This window comes from Leiobunum rupestre, chromosome 10, assembly GCF_980474605.1.
Source record: "Leiobunum rupestre chromosome 10, qqLeiRupe1.1.hap1, whole genome shotgun sequence".
Taxonomy (NCBI): Eukaryota; Metazoa; Arthropoda; class Arachnida; order Opiliones; family Sclerosomatidae; genus Leiobunum; species Leiobunum rupestre.
Window position 1 is genome coordinate 40,409,508 of NC_143393.1, and position 18,844 is coordinate 40,428,351.

An 18,844-nucleotide genomic window follows, 5' to 3' on the forward strand; every position below is an offset into this window, starting at 1 on the left:
CGCGCACGGGCCTTGATAATTTAGTCGGTAGTGTAATAACCCAACTTAAAGGAAAAGTCCAGGTTTGGTAAAACTTGGGCTATTTGAAAGATATGTTTAAATAAGCTCAAAAATATCAGTCGTAAAATTGTATCTTTTTATAATGACGAGAAATTAATTTTTAAACGAGCGAAATTTACCGCCAAGCGAGCTGCCATTTTTTGTTTCGGGGTGACGTTTTAGGACTTTAATCACGCGCTGTAACAGGCTTTAACAGCGCTCTGTTCCCCGCGCGCGCTTGCTCCGCGTGCGGTCTGCGGAGGGAAGGCGAAAGAAAATGGCAGCTCGCTTGGCGGTAAATTTCGCTCGTTTAAAAATTAATTTCTCGTCATTAAAAAAAGATACAATTTTACTGATATTTTTTAGTATATTTAAACATGATCTTTCAAATAGACCCAAGTTTTACCCAACCTGGACTTTTCCTTTAAGTAAAAAGTTAATTTAAATACTTAGGAATCCAGAAAAAGTCAATCTAAATACCCACAATAATAAACATTGTATTAACAGAAATATGTAATAAAAATAAATAATAATAACCCAATCAAACAACAAGGTAATTCAAATACTTAGAAATCCAGTAAATGTCAATCCATATACCCACGGTAATGAAAATTGTAACAGAAGAAACCAAAAACACCTTCCCGGCTGATAAAGCACACAAAAAACCTTAACTAAATAGTGAAGGCTAAACAACAGCGCATATCTCAAAATATAAAACCAACGTAACCACATTAATGAAAATGTATCACACATTTAAATCCGATAAGAAAACACGTAAAATAAATGACGAAGTTACGAGTAAAGTAAGCAAAACGAAAAAGACGCGTTGTATACCACTTGAAATTGTATTCATAAATGGCCCTTAACGGTTCAAACGTACCGATAGACACAAAACTAACTAACAAGTAAGTGGACCCCCCCACGCGTTCTACCCTTTAACCTTCTTATCTCTGCTGACTGCGCTAAAACAAGATTTGACCTTTAAAATTTCATACGTAAAAATATTTTAGACTATATACTCTTCCGCTTAAGCTGAGTTTCTAATTTTCAGTCAAACGTAACATGTATCGGTGGTTCTGTGGTAGAACAATCGCCTGTCATACCGAAGGGCTCGGGTTCGAAACTCGCCCGATGCGATCGCATAATGATAATAAGGCGTATACCGTGAACATTAGGCGGAAACCCTGCCATTTGGACGTTGAGACGTTTACCGTAACCCTCAGCCCTCGGTCCGTCCTGAACGTCGAAGATTCTTCACGTACAATCATAATTCGCAAAAGAAAATTATAATACACCCAATGACAAAAAGAGGGCGCTTTTGGAGATACCTTTTCCCTATTTCTAAGAAACTGCGTACGCTGCAGTTACACTTTGCTCTGAAAATGCCCAGACAGACACACACACCAACAGACACGGTGATTGTAATACCCGTCCTAATGATAATATTTTTTTATTTTAACCAGGAAATTTAAAAGCCCCATAAAACGTCTTTAAAAAAAGGGATTTTAGCTATTTCCAATACTTAAATGCTAAGATTTGCACTAGGGAATTAAATTGTTATCTTAAATCAAAGAAATAAACTTCAATATTATTAAAAAAGTTAATTTTTTTTATTATAATTGGGTTAACTGAATGAAAAATTATTTTAACTTAACAAATACCAAAAGCCAAAATCATACAATTCATTTATATGCCCGGATAAATGGGCTTACAAAATAACCGTTTTAAAATAAATTTAGAAAATTAAGGTTTTCAAAAGGCGGAAAGGAAAAAGAGTAGACACTGATTTGCGCAAAAAAATTGTTTATATTTATCTAGCAATAAAAATATTCAAAATCCTTTTTTTATACCTAAAAAAACGCTTAAATTGAGGGGCTAAACAACTGTGTTCTTCGAAATCGTTTATAGTAAATTACATTTCCTTTTTCGTTTTGGCTCAGGTAGCTCCAACGCAGCCAAAATTGCTTCATCAAACACATTTTTTAGCCCTTTCTAAAAGTACACAGTATAAAATGTGTTTATCATATTTGAATGAGAGGTGTAGCATGCAGGGCTTGCCCTCCTACGCATTGTAACCCGGCCACCTGAATCAATGGCTTCAAAAGTCGCTTGATGACTTAGGCCTAAGGTGGTGCCTTGGGTATTAGCTTAGCTGATTACCTTAACCAAACAAGAATATGCAAATTTTTAAACTAACCTGTGTCAGAGCAGAGCATTCAACATATTTGACAGCTTTCAATTCCTTGGCTAATTTCTTCCCTTGTTTGTTAGAAATTGGTTTCTGTTTATTTTTGGTAAGCTCTTTAATTGTTCTATTATCATCTCTCAAATCAATTTTTGTTCCAACAAGAAGGAATGGGGTGTTCCGACAGTGATGAGTTATTTCTGGAACCCACTGCAAATTACGTAAAGGAGTTATTTAAATAATTGCAATATTACAACAATCTACATATAATTGTGATTAAAACTAGAATTAAATGAAATCCCAGATGCCCCCAAATTTTAGATGGTTGTGTATTAATTTTTGTCACGTTGTACATTGGAACTTAACTGAGATATTGAGAAGTAAGGATAAAAATGTATTTTGGGAATCCAAGTTTGCATTATACATTAGCGTTGCTTACTATTTCTTTCACATTTTCAAAAGACGATGGTGAAACCACCGAAAAACAGACCAAGAACACATCAGTTTGAGGGTAACTTATTGCCCTCAACCTATCGTAATTTTCTTGACCAGCAGTGTCAAAAAGAATTAAATTATATGGCTCCCCACCGATTATGACAGTTACAGCGTAATTTTCCAATACCTAATAATAAATAATAGCTGAATGATAAATATTTAAATTTATGAAAAGCAAATTTTCCAAAAATAAACTTACTGTTGGTACATATTCCGATGGAAATGTGTTGGGGGTATAAGATATCAAAAGGCCGGTTTTACTTACGGCGTCATCACCAACCACTACGCATTTTATTGTTCGCATTTTTGTAAAAGAACTGATTAAAGAAAAGGAAACAGAAATAAGTTCTTTAGAAGTATTTTTTAGTTCTTAAGTAAACTGTAGTTTTTTTGATACAATATTTTAATTATTTTAACGAGAAATTAAATTGCCAAATGTACTCTGATAATTATAATAGAAAAGTGCTTAACTAATGTTTTCATAAGTTAAAATTAAAACAATTTTTAATATCATGATGGATTTTTTAAATCTTACGGATTTTAGGATTTTTAATTCGGCAGTATAAATTATTATTATTATTTGGAATGCGATAAACCATAAATTCTGTACACCCACTACCATCAATCATGTGTCACAAAAGGAATACAAACTATATTAATAATCAACAGCTGCACAGCACACAGTGAAATTTGTATATTTAAAACGATAAATGGGGTTTTAACCCTTTAAACAACTTAAATAAGCAAAATATCCATTGTAATTTAGAATTTTTTTTGAAATTAATAATAATGTTTAATAGCCCCTAGAAGCTTGAAGCCTCAGGATAAAATCTAGCATAACCTAATTATCTTTCGACTTAATAGTGAGTGTAGGGAGCTGTTGGCTCGCGTGGCATGACGGGCTTGCCCGCCACCCTCCTACGCATTGTAGCCCGGCCACCTGAACTAATGGCATTAAAAGTCGCTTGATGACTTAGGCCTAAGGTGGTGCCTTGGGTATTAAGCCTAGCTTGTGAATTTTTTTTTAAATACAGTTATCCACTAATAAGAAAATAAAACAGAATCACATAAGGAAATCTTCCCACAGAATTACCAGCAAACTAATGACACTTACTTCATAATATAATAAAATTAGCCAAGTCTTCACTTAGCTAATGAGTTTAACGATATATTAATAGAATGTAACAAAATACTTGGGTCAGGAACTAGCCTAAATTTTTATTTACTTAGGAAAAAAATTAAGAGACTGGAATATCAATACACCAGCTATCAACAACACTAACATTCGTGTATTTTTACACCACAAATTTGAATACGCATTTTATGAAAATTATATGTTCTTTAAAATGTTATAAGAATACCATATTAAAATAAAATTATTTGATTCTCAAATAATCATAAGCCGAATAAAAGTTTAACCAAATTCACATACTATGAACTGGTTTCAATGCTAATAGTTACGTTAATAATATAAATTTTAAGACCTTTATCAATAACTGACTAACAGCATATTAAATGGTGGCACTTTGTTAAGAATGTTTACAAGCTATTAATGTAGGCATAATATCTAGACTTCAATTAAGGGTTACTTTACAATTGAAAAAGGTGAGATAAGAAATTACTCATTAGTACTCTAGGCATAGAGTTTCAGGAATAGGAAGTGCCAAAGTGGGCAAGGCATTTTTCCAATAATTACCTAAGCCTTTGTTCTTTTCCGGTATGTTGTTTCGTCGTTAATCTCACCTAGTAAGGCTTCCAACTGATAATTTATAAAACGAATACTTCGGTTCAGATTTGACAATTATAGCCTCCATATTTCACGAAAAAACCTTACGAAAATGTGTTGAAATTAATTATTTTAAATAGGTGCCTCAGAAATGTAATAATAATATACAATAACTTTTTTTGAGCGCGCGCCCAAAATCCTTTAACCGTACGTATGTTAAATCCGAGGGCTTAATCACTCTGTGAAAATCTGTACACTGATTACATAAATATGAAAATGAGTACAGCCTTTGGTAGTGCTAAATCTGTACTCACTTACGTAATCATTTTAGTGCGGTCGAAGCTACAGGCTTGTACACCGATTACGGGGAGTGATCAGCCCCTCGGTTAAATCCATAGAAATCCCAAAGCGTAGATTGCTGCCGCGTCACTTGGAAATAGCCAAACAGACGTGGCAGATAATTGACCAATATCAACCAATCAGGACTCAAAGAGCGACTACCTCCGGTAACGTGTGACATCTAGCTTGAGTTCTGTAGTATTGTATTATATGCCTAGATGGCGCTAAACTATGAACAGTGATAACAGCGATAGCACGTGACACTTTCGCGCCTTTACTCTACTATAAATACGGCCTGTTTATATTTGAAAGACACAGACTGACGATCTCCCTCATGTATAACTAAAATGTAAATAAAATCTTTAACTATTTTGATACTACGAGTAATGCCTTTTTAAACAATACAACAAGTTCTTAATAATAATAAATTAACATTACGTCACTATAGAACCAGCAATTGATTGGCCGATATCTCTTTCATTTTTCATTTTACAATAGAGGTTTTTAAAAATGCCCGTAGATCATGTTCCGATGAGGCGATAAGGTATAAAACAATTTTAATAGTTCTAGCTCCTCGGTGCCTAATTACGACGTACAAAAAAATATTCGGCAGGCGCGAATGTTTCCTTGTACAGGTAAAATAGTTGTAGAAGCCTCGGTTTGGAAACGGCAGCCGATTTGAAATGTTTGTATGAACAATAAATAAAATATGTCGACTAGTTGCCATTTCTTGATTCTCCAGTTTTCTGACCCAGTCAACTTCTCAATGTCGTCACCAGGATACTGATCTTCCGGAGCGTGTCGTCACCAGGATACTGATCTTCCGGAGCGTGTCGTCACCAGGATACTGATCTTCCGGAGCGTGTCGTCACCAGGATACTGATCTTCCGGAGCGTGTCGTCACCAGGATACTGATCTTCCGGAGCGTGTCGTCACCAGGATACTGATCTTCCGGAGCGTGTCGTCACCAGGATACTGATCTTCCGGAGCGTGTCGTCACCAGGAGACTGATCTTCCGGAGCGTGTCGTCACCAGGAGACTGATCTTCCGGAGCGTGTCGTCACCAGGATACTGATCTTCCGGAGCGTGTCGTCACCAGGATACTGATCTTCCGGAGCGTGTCGTCACCAGGATACTAATCTTCCGGAGCGTGTCGTCACCAGGATACTAATCTTCCGGAGCGTGTCGTCACCAGGATACTGATCTTCCGGAGCGTGTCGTCACCAGGATACTGATCTTCCGGAGCGTGTCGTCACCAGGATACTGATCTTCCGGAGCGTGTCGTCACCAGGATACTGATCTTCCGGAGCGTGTCGTCACCAGGATACTGATCTTTCGGAGCGTGTCGTCACCAGGATACTGATCTTTCGGAGCGTGTCGTCACCAGGATACTGATCTTTCGGAGCGTGTCGTCACCAGGATACTGATCTTTCGGAGCGTGTCGTCACCAGGATACTGATCTTTCGGAGCGTGTCGTCACCAGGATACTGATCTTCCGGAGCGTGTCGTCACCAGGATACTGATCTTCCGGAGCGTGTCGTCACCAGGATACTGATCTTCCGGAGCGTGTCGTCACCAGGATACTGATCTTCCGGAGCGTGTCGTCACCAGGATACTGATCTTCCGGAGCGTGTCGTCACCAGGATACTGATCTTCCGGAGCGTGTCGTCACCAGGATACTGATCTTCCGGAGCGTGTCGTCACCAGGATACTGATCTTCCGGAGCGTGTCGTCACCAGGATACTGATCTTCCGGAGCGTGTCGTCACCAGGATACTGATCTTCCGGAGCGTGTCGTCACCAGGATACGGATCTTCCGGAGCGTGTCGTCACCAGGATACTGATCTTCCGGAGCGTGTCGTCACCAGGATACTGATCTTCCGGAGCGTGTCGTCACCAGGATACTGATCTTCCGGAGCGTGTCGTCACCAGGATACTGATCTTCCGGAGCGTGTCGTCACCAGGATACTGATCTTCCGGAGCGTGTCGTCACCAGGATACTGATCTTCCGGAGCGTGTCGTCACCAGGATACTGATCTTCCGGAGCGTGTCGTCACCAGGATACTGATCTTCCGGAGCGTGTCGTCACCAGGATACTGATCTTCCGGAGCGTGTCGTCACCAGGATACTGATCTTCCGGAGCGTGTCGTCACCAGGATACTGATCTTCCGGAGCGTGTCGTCACCAGGATACTGATCTTCCGGAGCGTGTCGTCACCAGGATACTGATCTTCCGGAGCGTGTCGTCACCAGGATACTGATCTTCCGGAGCGTGTCGTCACCAGGATACTGATCTTCCGGAGCGTGTCGTCACCAGGATACTGATCTTCCGGAGCGTGTCGTCACCAGGATACTGATCTTCCGGAGCGTGTCGTCACCAGGATACTGATCTTCCGGAGCGTGTCGTCACCAGGATACTGATCTTCCGGAGCGTGTCGTCACCAGGATACTGATCTTCCGGAGCGTGTCGTCACCAGGATACTGATCTTCCGGAGCGTGTCGTCACCAGGATACTGATCTTCCGGAGCGTGTCGTCACCAGGATACTGATCTTCCGGAGCGTGTCGTCACCAGGATACTGATCTTCCGGAGCGTGTCGTCACCAGGATACTGATCTTCCGGAGCGTGTCGTCACCAGGATACTGATCTTCCGGAGCGTGTCGTCACCAGGATACTGATCTTCCGGAGCGTGTCGTCACCAGGATACTGATCTTCCGGAGCGTGTCGTCACCAGGATACTGATCTTCCGGAGCGTGTCGTCACCAGGATACTGATCTTCCGGAGCGTGTCGTCACCAGGATACTGATCTTCCGGAGCGTGTCGTCACCAGGATACTGATCTTCCGGAGCGTGTCGTCACCAGGATACTGATCTTCCGGAGCGTGTCGTCACCAGGATACTGATCTTCCGGAGCGTGTCGTCACCAGGATACTGATCTTCCGGAGCGTGTCGTCACCAGGATACTGATCTTCCGGAGCGTGTCGTCACCAGGATACTGGTCTTCCGGAGCGTGTCGTCACCAGGATACTGGTCTTCCGGAGCGTGTCGTCACCAGGATACTGGTCTTCCGGAGCGTGTCGTCACCAGGATACTGGTCTTCCGGAGCGTGTCGTCACCAGGATACTGGTCTTCCGGAGCGTGTCGTCACCAGGATACTGGTCTTCCGGAGCGTGTCGTCACCAGGATACTGGTCTTCCGGAGCGTGTCGTCACCAGGATACTGGTCTTCCGGAGCGTGTCGTCACCAGGATACTGGTCTTCCGGAGCGTGTCGTCACCAGGATACTGGTCTTCAGGAGCGTGTCGTCACCAGGATACTGGTCTTCAGGAGCGTGTCGTCACCAGGATACTGGTCTTCAGGAGCGTGTCGTCACCAGGATACTGGTCTTCAGGAGCGTGTCGTCACCAGGATACTGGTCTTCAGGAGCGTGTCGTCACCAGGATACTGGTCTTCAGGAGCGTGTCGTCACCAGGATACTGGTCTTCAGGAGCGTGTCGTCACCAGGATACTGATCTTCAGGAGCGTGTCGTCACCAGGATACTGATCTTCAGGAGCGTGTCGTCACCAGGATACTGATCTTCCGGAGGCAAATGGTGGTGGTAACCAGCCAATTTAAAGATAGGTGAATATGGATAAGCTGCATTTATGAAGTAATGTACTAAAGTTTAAAGAATTTTTTTTAGGTCTTATATTTAACCAAAAATTGCTAGAATGTAGTCCATAACAATTACAATATAATGATCAAATATTTGCATATTTTGTTTTTATTTCTTTTATAGAAATTTATTTTTTTGTGTCTAAAAACTATGAAATAGATGACTATTTTCCAGATAGAAGTATTATGGCAACCGCAGAAGTTTTGTAAAAATATTAGTTATTGCGGGGCACTATACATTTAGTTAGCACACAAAGTGACATCTGCACTTTCACAGGTTTTCCCTACTTTTATACTAGAGCAGCTCTAAATTCGCTGTTAAACCTAATTCTTTAAGTACAAGAAACCCTTTGATGCTATTATATAACAATTTTTGTCAATTATCTTGTCTAATAAATTTTTTAAACGTAATTTGAGTAACATTCTTATTATTTCAATACTTTTGTTACTAAAAAATTTGGTAATTTGAGTATTATTGGTAAATTTTTTTATTACAGAATTTTTCATTTATAATAGATTTTTTTGTAATTTTATAAAATTCAGCGTGTATTGTTAAATTCCACATTCGGATTTTAAGGTTATTTGTAAAAAAGTTTTGGTTATGTGAACTTGATTTTCATTTTTCAACTTCTGGATACCGCTGATATTAAAATAATTTATATTTTTGCTATGACAGTTTCACAAAACTGACTTAATTTGACTATTTTGTGAACCGCCCTTGATAAAACTATGAAAATATTTTAAGTCTATGGTGCTAGTCTTATACTTATTGAAAATAGGGTACAATAAGTACCAAATACCAAATTTTAGGGTAGATTAGGGACCTTGAAGAAAAATAGGGACTTAAAAGGTATTTTAAGAACTTGGTGGGAGCCATGCACTTCAGTCTGTAAGGTAACTGTGGTATTTTCTATATACATAAATCTGACCACCAGGTGAAGCTAGGAAGGTAATAGCATCCTGGTTGTACGGTGTAATAAAGAACAGGTTTATCAGTGTAGCTGATAATGGTTAGAATTACTAAATAAACAAAGTATTTAATTAACCAGTGCTAGCTCTCTTGCACTACAATTAATGAATTCAATTCCAATCAAGAACGCTCGGAATTTGTCCAAAGCCCATACTATAGCGAGTGTTTCCAACTCATAGGAGTGATACCTCTGTTCATCGGGGTCGTGGCGCGACTGGCGTAACTAACTGGGTGAAAGTGTCCGTCACGTCCCTTCTGAAGAAGAATAGCTGCTAACCCAATTTGCGAAGCGTCCGTGTTAACCTCCGTGACTGCTCCGTGTTGATACAATGCTAATACGGGTCGTTGGGTCAGTGCGTTCCTTAACAACTCGAACGCATTTTCTTGTGACTCTTTCCAACTCCAAGAAGCGCTTCTTCGTAGTAATTGCGTGAGTGGTGAAGCCTTGATAGCAAATTTATCTACGAATTTCCTAAAGTAGCTTGCTAAGCCAAGAAATCGTTGCAACTCGTGAACATTTGAGGGTCGTGGAAATTTTTATTCCATTCTCGCTAACCTCGTATCCTAGGTAGTCTATTTCTTTTTTCAAGACCCACAGATTGACAGCTGGCATAGATAATTCTGGAACGTTCATTTTTCTGAGACATTCATCTTCGTCTTCGTCTTCTTCTTTGAAAAATCGAACAATGTTCTTTCTTCTGACTACCGTTACGCAGGCCCCTCTTTCCCACTGGGCACTCTGGGCAGGTGCCCAGGGCCCCGCGATCGATAGGGGCCCCCAAGTTCCTGCCAGATCATCAAACGATAACCGATATTTATTACCGAAGAACATATTTATTTCGAAAAAATGAAACGAGAATGACTGACTACAATACCTACTTGCTTATTAGCTTTTTTCAATCAACATAGATTTATAAGCACTAACCTGTGAGGCTGTGAATGCTAAAAGAGTTACTTTTTTGGATTATATTATATTATCTATTCATTTAATGTGACTGTAAAGAAATAAAAATAAATCTAGAACTTTGTTTATCTACTTTCTTTGTCTATAGAGACTTGGCACTCCGTAGCTTTGGCCATGGCCCCCATTGTGGTCATATTTTTCTCCCCACGATAAAAACTATTGAAAAAAAACTGTGACGTAGCACTGCCAAGTCCCTATTCTAACAAAATAGTGCTCTGTCAAGGTCATAGGGGCCCCATTATCCTAATGTGCCCAGGGCCTCCAATAGGTTAAAGACGGCCCTGCCGTTACGTGAGTTGGTTCTGTAAATGGCTGACCAATAAGTAATGGTATCTCTTGGTTGGTATCAGGAACAATATAAACTTCTACTGTAGCGTCTGCTTCATCCACGCTCAGCTTTGCCATAAACTTGCCAATGGGTTTCGTTACACCAGAGCCATAACCGCTAATTATCATTCCTTTAGTAGCTTCCTCAACATCTCAAGTCGTTTAGCGTTACTTTCTCTAATTAACACGCATTTGCTTCCTAAATCGACGTATGATTTAATTGATTTGCCGTTAATTTTCGCTTCCATAAAATACTTGAAATTTCGATCTGTCTTAAGGTCCTTCCCTTCTATGCAAACATTCTCAGTCGATTTATTTGTGCATTTACTGGTTTCGTGTCCAACCCGCTTACAAGTGTCACATCTTGGTTTCTTTTGAGGTTTTGGGTACTCTTTTCCCATGTGCCCATACGTGGAGCAATTAAAACAAAGTGGCTCTCCCTTTTCGTTAAACTTGGGTTTCCTTGCCGACTATAGACCTTTTCACACGAGCCAACTTTTCAAATCAAAATGCTGAGTCAGCAAAAATGGATCAGTGATCCATTTTTTTCTCGCGTACTTTTTTGGTGGATCAACTCATCGAACTTTTATTCACACGAACCAACTAGTTTACTCAACTCAAAGTTGACTCATCTAGTTGGATCAAAAAGTTGGCTCGTGTGAATAGACCTTTAGAGTGGTTAGAATTCTTAGACTAAGAACTTGCTCCTGACCCTGAATTTTGGGTTTCTTTCCGTTGACCTTCACTTGAATTCCGTGACGAGTGAGGTTTCTCGTTTGCCTTCTGAGATCTGCTATTTGAAAGTTTAATTCGTTCCTCCCACTGTTTGACGTACTTAAGTAACTCCTGTGGATCTGCATAGTCTCTCATGCTCAATGCCGTAATTAAATGATCATCGTTTAATCCAGTAATGATGAATTCTGTCATTTCTTGATCCGACAACCCACAGTCTCGCCTTTGCAATCTTGTCGTGGAAATAAACGATTCGTCTTTACTCTTAGTCCTTTTCTCCATTTCCTTGTACAGCTATTGTTTACTCTTTATTGTGGGAAACCATTTTTGCAGTAAAACCGTCCATTCGGACCAAGTATGGTTGACTGTACTTAAACTATCGTACCAATTTCGTACCTCCTAGCTTAGGAAGGGCGTGATTAATAGTTGTCTTTTCGTTCCAGCCGTACGTAAGTGCGATATCATCGACTTATTTAGCCAAGCCTCCATTGTTTGATTTGGCGATTTTCCTGGGTCAAATGTTGGAATTAGTTTCCTCGCTTCATTATTTTGGTTCGGATTCGCAGCTACTGCACTTTGCACCGCAGTTGCAATCGCAGTTTGCATCATTTGCTGGAAATCAGCAATTGGAACATACCCTGGTGGCGCAGACATAATTGATATCTCGATTGTAAATTTTGGTTTTTATTTTGTATTTAATAATTAATTAATCGATTTAAATAAATTGAAGTGTAAATGTAAATTAATAATTTACAATGCGTTTGTAATAGTGCATTTCATTTTAAATCCAATTCTTGTAATATTTGTAATTCTTTAAGTGTATTTTCGTATTTATAGCTTCACGAAATTCAAAATATTTTGTAAGTGCCAGTTGGGCTAATCCCTTTTTGTTAAAGGGAATATAACCTGCAAAGCAATCTTTATGGAAGACCCCTTCAATTTTTCAAATTTCCCTGTACAGTGGCGCCAAACATTTTTAAAGCGAAAGGCAAGAGCGGCCAGAGCTGCAAGCTTTGGTGTTCCACACCAAATACCTGAGGTTATATTCCCTTTAAAAGAACCCCAAGCAACGAGAGTGACTTGGTTTCCTCTCGTTGGGAAATACCAAGAATGCGGCAAAAGTGGCGACCATCCGCTGGTCATGTGGTTGTGATAAACCACAAAAAAGAGGGAATTATTTTCTGTGTTAGGGCCATAGCTGAACACTAAGAGCCCGAGCTCGACTTGAGACTGAGCCCAGGCTTTATTATGAGACTGATACGAGCCCGAGAAGTGACCAATACGTTGTGGTCATTTATTTTGAGCTCGAGATGAGACCATTTTAATATAGCGTATTTTTGTGAGCTCGAGATGAGACCATTAAAATATAGTAAATTGCTGTGAGCCTGAGCTGAGTCCAATATAATATAGTGTGTTACTACGAGTCCGAGCTGAGACCATTTTAATATAGCGTATTTTTGTGAGCTCGAGATGAGACCATTAAAATATAGTAAATTGCTGTGAGCCTGAGCTGAGTCCAATATAATATAGTGTGTTACTACGAGTCCGAGCTGAGACCATTTTTTGTAACGAGCCCGATATGAGACCCTTTAATTTTTAAGAGAAAGTTGAATGTCCGTTTTTGCACGATTATGTTTCTCTTGGCCACTGGGGAGCGCTGCGGCGCAGAGCAACACGTGCCGAAACCGTAGCGCTTTCTTTCTCACCGACACGACCAACTTTGATTACGCGCTGTTTGCGCTATAGCTAAAGCGCGAACAGCGCGTGATCACAGTTGGCCGTGTCGCCTTTGAAGAGAGCTCTTAGCCTACTGGGTTAATACGGAATTTACGTAATTGGCTATTTCGGAAAACGTGATTTATCCCAGTCGTTTTCTGATTGGTCCAAAGTAAACTACCTTCTAGAAATTTCGCAGATTGTTGTAGTGAAGAGAGTACCAGTTAAAGTCATATCTAACAGGCTCGGCCGCAAAAGCCATGGAAAATTTACCGATAACTGATAACAATTACGCTACGTCGATATATATTTTAAAGTCACGTTTGGTCAGCGCTCATTTTAATATATTTTTTAAAATGACCCCAGCCACTAAGTCGATAGATGTCGCTGGTCTCAGAAATTTGCACGACAGTTGAGATACGTAGTCTAGATTCTTTAGGGTATTTAAGTAAAAATTATGGAGAGTTGAGGTTTTTACCAATTGATTTGTTAGAACAATTTTCTAAGATAAAAATTAAGAGCCGATGTGGAATATAGAAGAAATTATGGCATTCTTAAAAAAAGACATTCAGTGTGGAGAAAGAGCCTTAGCCGTTCATTGAGCTTCTACTACAACGGTGGTCTAATCATACTGCCATACGCCAGCGTCGACAAGCCCGTACAGGTGACAAAAGCAGTCATCCTCGACGCGAGCCACTCAAGGCGACAAAAGGCGCAGCAATGGGGTGACCAGCTTCTACTTCGCGCACAGCTGTGGGATAGAGAGTAGATGCTAAAGCAACTCCAGCCGACACCCTACCTAGTACCTACGTAGGTAGAGAGTCATACCCTTCAGAAAGAGCTTCTAAATTGGAACGACTGGCACACAGTGGTCCACATAACCCGACACAGCTGACACCGGATATGCCGGTGGGCTTCAAAAGGCCGGGAAACAGGACCACTGCGCCTCACACGGAGATCCGCCGCCCCACAGCAGGCTACCCAGTCCTCCGAATCGATCAGTTTGCACGGACCCTCTCCGTAGGCCTGAGCCGAAGCCCCTACCTGAGCGAAGACGGAGGTGGAGATAGGACCATTTGATCAGAGCTAACATCTCCCAGTGCGCCACCACCCTTATGGGTTACAAGAGCTGGACCCCGACTCCCCGGTAAACCACCAGTTATTGCACACCGTGTCCCGTTAAGGGGCCCGTTAATATTACAAACAGAGTATGTGTGTTTTGTAATAGCTCACATCGCCCTTTCTATAAATATTATATACTTTCATAGACAATAAGAGAGCTAGAATTGCCAGACAGAAAAGGTTGTTTTTTTTTACCTGGCAATGTAACGGTAAAATTCAAAGTTGCAAAAATTGTAATAGACAACATCACCAGGTTGTCTGCGATTCCAATCTGGATCAAACCTAAACCAATTATAATTAAAGCTCGGTAAGTTCAAATGCCGGCCAGGGTAATTCAAATATCGCGCCAATAGAGAGAAGCTCCCAAGGTCAAACAAACGTTACTTTAGCAAAGATGACGCCGGGATCATTTTCTGGAATAGTTTTACAGTTAGGTGTGTACTAGATTGCGCCAGCCACAGGTCATTTATTTTTACAGTTAGGTGTGTACTAGATTGCGCCAGCCACAGGTCATTTATTTTTACAGTTAGGTGTGTACTAGATTGCGCCAGCCACAGGTCATTTATTTTTACAGTTAGGTGTGTACTAGATTGCGCCAGCCACAGGTCATTTATTTTTACAGTTAGGTGTGTACTAGATTGCGCCAGCCACAGGTCATTTATTTTTACAGTTAGGTGTGTACTAGATTGCGCCAGCCACAGGTCATTTATTTTTACAGTTAGGTGTGTACTAGATTGCGCCAGCCACAGGTCATTTATTTTTACAGTTAGGTGTGTACTAGATTGCGCAATCCACAGGTCATTTATTTTTACAGTTAGGTGTGTACTAGATTGCGCCAGCCACAGGTCATTTATTTTTACAGTTAGGTGTGTACTAGATTGCGCCAGCCACAGGTCATTTATTTTTACAGTTAGGTGTGTACTAGATTGCGCCAGCCACAGGTCATTTATTTTTACAGTTAGGTGTGTACTAGATTGCGCCAGCCACAGGTCATTTATTTTTACAGTTAGGTGTGTACTAGATTGCGCCAGCCACAGGTCATTTATTTTTACAGTTAGGTGTGTACTAGATTGCGCCAGCCACAGGTCATTTATTTTTACAGTTAGGTGTGTACTAGATTGCGCCAGCCACAGGTCATTTATTTTTACAGTTAGGTGTGTACTAGATTGCGCAATCCACAGGTCATTTATTTTTACAGTTAGGTGTGTACTAGATTGCGCCAGCCACAGGTCATTTATTTTTACAGTTAGGTGTGTACTAGATTGCGCCAGCCACAGGTCATTTATTTTTACAGTTAGGTGTGTACTAGATTGCGCCAGCCACAGGTCATTTATTTTTACAGTTAGGTGTGTACTAGATTGCGCGAGCCACAGGTCATTTATTTTTACAGTTAGGTGCGTACTAGATTGCGCCAGCCACAGGTCATTTATTTTTACAGTTAGGTGTGTACTAGATTGCGCCAGCCACAGGTCATTTATTTTTACAGTTAGGTGTGTACTAGATTGCGCCAGCCACAGGTCATTTATTTTTACAGTTAGGTGTGTACTAGATTGCGCCAGCCACAGGTCATTTATTTTACAGTTAGGTGTGTACTAGATTGCGCCAGCCACACGTCATTTATTTTTACAGTTAGGTGTGTACTAGATTGCGCCAGCCACAGGTCATTTATTTTTACAGTTAGGTGTGTACTAGATTGCGCCAGCCACAGGTCATTTATTTTTACAGTTAGGTGTGTACTAGATTGCGCCAGCCACAGGTCATTTATTTTTACAGTTAGGTGTGTACTAGATTGCGCCAGCCACAGGTCATTTATTTTTACAGTTAGGTGTGTACTAGATTGCGCCAGCCACAGGTCATTTATTTTTACAGTTAGGTGCGTACTAGATTGCGCCAGCCACAGGTCATTTATTTTTACAGTTAGGTGCGTACTAGATTGCGCCAGCCACAGGTCATTTATTTTTACAGTTAGGTGTGTACTAGATTGCGCCAGCCACAGGTCATTTATTTTTACAGTTAGGTGCGTACTAGATTGCGCCAGCCACAGGTCATTTATTTTTACAGTTAGGTGCGTACTAGATTGCGCCAGCCACAGGTCATTTATTTTTACAGTTAGGTGTGTACTAGATTGCGCCAGCCACAGGTCATTTATTTTTACAGTTAGGTGCGTACTAGATTGCGCCAGCCACAGGTCATTTATTTTTACAGTTAGGTGTGTACTAGATTGCGCCAGCCACAGGTCATTTATTTTTACAGTTAGGTGTGTACTAGATTGCGCCAGCCACAGGTCATTTATTTTTACAGTTAGGTGTGTACTAGATTGCGCAAGCCACAGGTCATTTATTTTTACAGTTAGGTGTGTACTAGATTGCGCCAGCCACAGGTCATTTATTTTTACAGTTAGGTGTGTACTAGATTGCGCCAGCCACAGGTCATTTATTTTTACAGTTAGGTGTGTACTAGATTGCGCCAGCCACAGGTCATTTATTTTTACAGTTAGGTGCGTACTAGATTGCGCCAGCCACAGGTCATTTATTTTTACAGTTAGGTGTGTACTAGATTGCGCAAGCCACAGGTCCTTTATTTTTACAGTTAGGTGTGTACTAGATTGCGCCAGCCACAGGTCATTTATTTTTACAGTTAGGTGTGTACTAGATTGCGCCAGCCACAGGTCATTTATTTTTACAGTTAGGTGTGTACTAGATTGCGCCAGCCACAGGTCATTTATTTTTACAGTTAGGTGTGTACTAGATTGCGCCAGCCACAGGTCATTTATTTTACAGTTAGGTGTGTACTAGATTGCGCCAGCCACACGTCATTTATTTTTACAGTTAGGTGTGTACTAGATTGCGCCAGCCACAGGTCATTTATTTTTACAGTTAGGTGTGTACTAGATTGCGCCAGCCACAGGTCATTTATTTTTACAGTTAGGTGTGTACTAGATTGCGCCAGCCACAGGTCATTTATTTTTACAGTTAGGTGTGTACTAGATTGCGCCAGCCACAGGTCATTTATTTTTACAGTTAGGTGTGTACTAGATTGCGCCAGCCACAGGTCATTTATTTTTACAGTTAGGTGCGTACTAGATTGCGCCAGCCACAGGTCATTTATTTTTACAGTTAGGTGCGTACTAGATTGCGCCAGCCACAGGTCATTTATTTTTACAGTTAGGTGTGTACTAGATTGCGCCAGCCACAGGTCATTTATTTTTACAGTTAGGTGCGTACTAGATTGCGCCAGCCACAGGTCATTTATTTTTACAGTTAGGTGCGTACTAGATTGCGCCAGCCACAGGTCATTTATTTTTACAGTTAGGTGTGTACTAGATTGCGCCAGCCACAGGTCATTTATTTTTACAGTTAGGTGCGTACTAGATTGCGCCAGCCACAGGTCATTTATTTTTACAGTTAGGTGCGTACTAGATTGCGCCAGCCACAGGTCATTTATTTTTACAGTTAGGTGTGTACTAGATTGCGCCAGCCACAGGTCATTTATTTTTACAGTTAGGTGTGTACTAGATTGCGCAAGCCACAGGTCATTTATTTTTACAGTTAGGTGTGTACTAGATTGCGCCAGCCACAGGTCATTTATTTTTACAGTTAGGTGTGTACTAGATTGCGCCAGCCACAGGTCATTTATTTTTACAGTTAGGTGTGTACTAGATTGCGCCAGCCACAGGTCATTTATTTTTACAGTTAGGTGCGTACTAGATTGCGCCAGCCACAGGTCATTTATTTTTACAGTTAGGTGTGTACTAGATTGCGCAAGCCACAGGTCATTTATTTTTACAGTTAGGTGTGTACTAGATTGCGCCAGCCACAGGTCATTTATTTTTACAGTTAGGTGTGTACTAGATTGCGCCAGCCACAGGTCATTTATTTTTACAGTTAGGTGTGTACTAGATTGCGCCAGCCACAGGTCATTTATTTTTACAGTTAGGTGTGTACTAGATTGCGCCAGCCACAGGTCATTTATTTTTACAGTTAGGTGTGTACTAGATTGCGCCAGCCACAGGTCATTTATTTCGGGAAAATTGTCCCGAGATTTAAATTTAGAAATCTTGGGAACTGAAGGAATAGATGTTTTCCCCTTTGGTCATACGAATCCAATACACGTAGAGAGAAAAAAGGTTCAAATTGTTTTGAGTAACATGAGCGCTAGAAACGTCAGAAATTTGTGGAGCGAAATTTTAGGTACCAGAAGAAGGACTTGAGCGCGTGGGAGGACGTATAGACGCGGCTAACCTGAGCTATAGAAAGCGCCACCCGTGGATTTTGTAATTAATAATTACTAACGAATGTCACATTCGGTTCAAACACGCTGCTGTAAATGAAATGTAATGAAGGAAATTCGAGAACCATACTGGATACGAAACGTTTATAGCGCGGAATGGTGCGAGTTGTATACAATCATAACGCCAAAACGTTTAAACGCTCCGAAATCGACTTAAATAGTCTGTTAATTTACGTTATCCCAAAGCGAGGGGGTAGTCAGTTAAGTAATCAGGTGTACAAATCCTAGGTAATCACGGGAATTCACTTAAAATAATCACTGGAAATCACCGAAAAATTGCGAATAATCA

General features: G+C 40.8%; 1 protein-coding gene across 1 annotated transcript; it reads right to left on the reverse strand.

Moving 5' to 3' along the window:
- Window positions 1–1,878: 1,878 nt before the first annotated feature.
- Window positions 1,879–4,541, reverse strand: LOC149925855 (cdc42 homolog). The gene is made up of 5 exons (XM_090159895.1): window positions 4,416–4,541; window positions 2,919–3,036; window positions 2,664–2,846; window positions 2,237–2,434; window positions 1,879–2,031 (listed from the first exon to the last, which is right to left on the reverse strand). The coding sequence occupies exons 2-5, from the start codon at window positions 3,021–3,023 to the stop codon at window positions 1,942–1,944; spliced, it is 576 nt and encodes a 191-aa protein (XP_090016021.1). The 5' UTR covers window positions 3,024–3,036; window positions 4,416–4,541; the 3' UTR covers window positions 1,879–1,941.
- Between the last annotated feature and the right edge of the window lie 14,303 nt (window positions 4,542–18,844).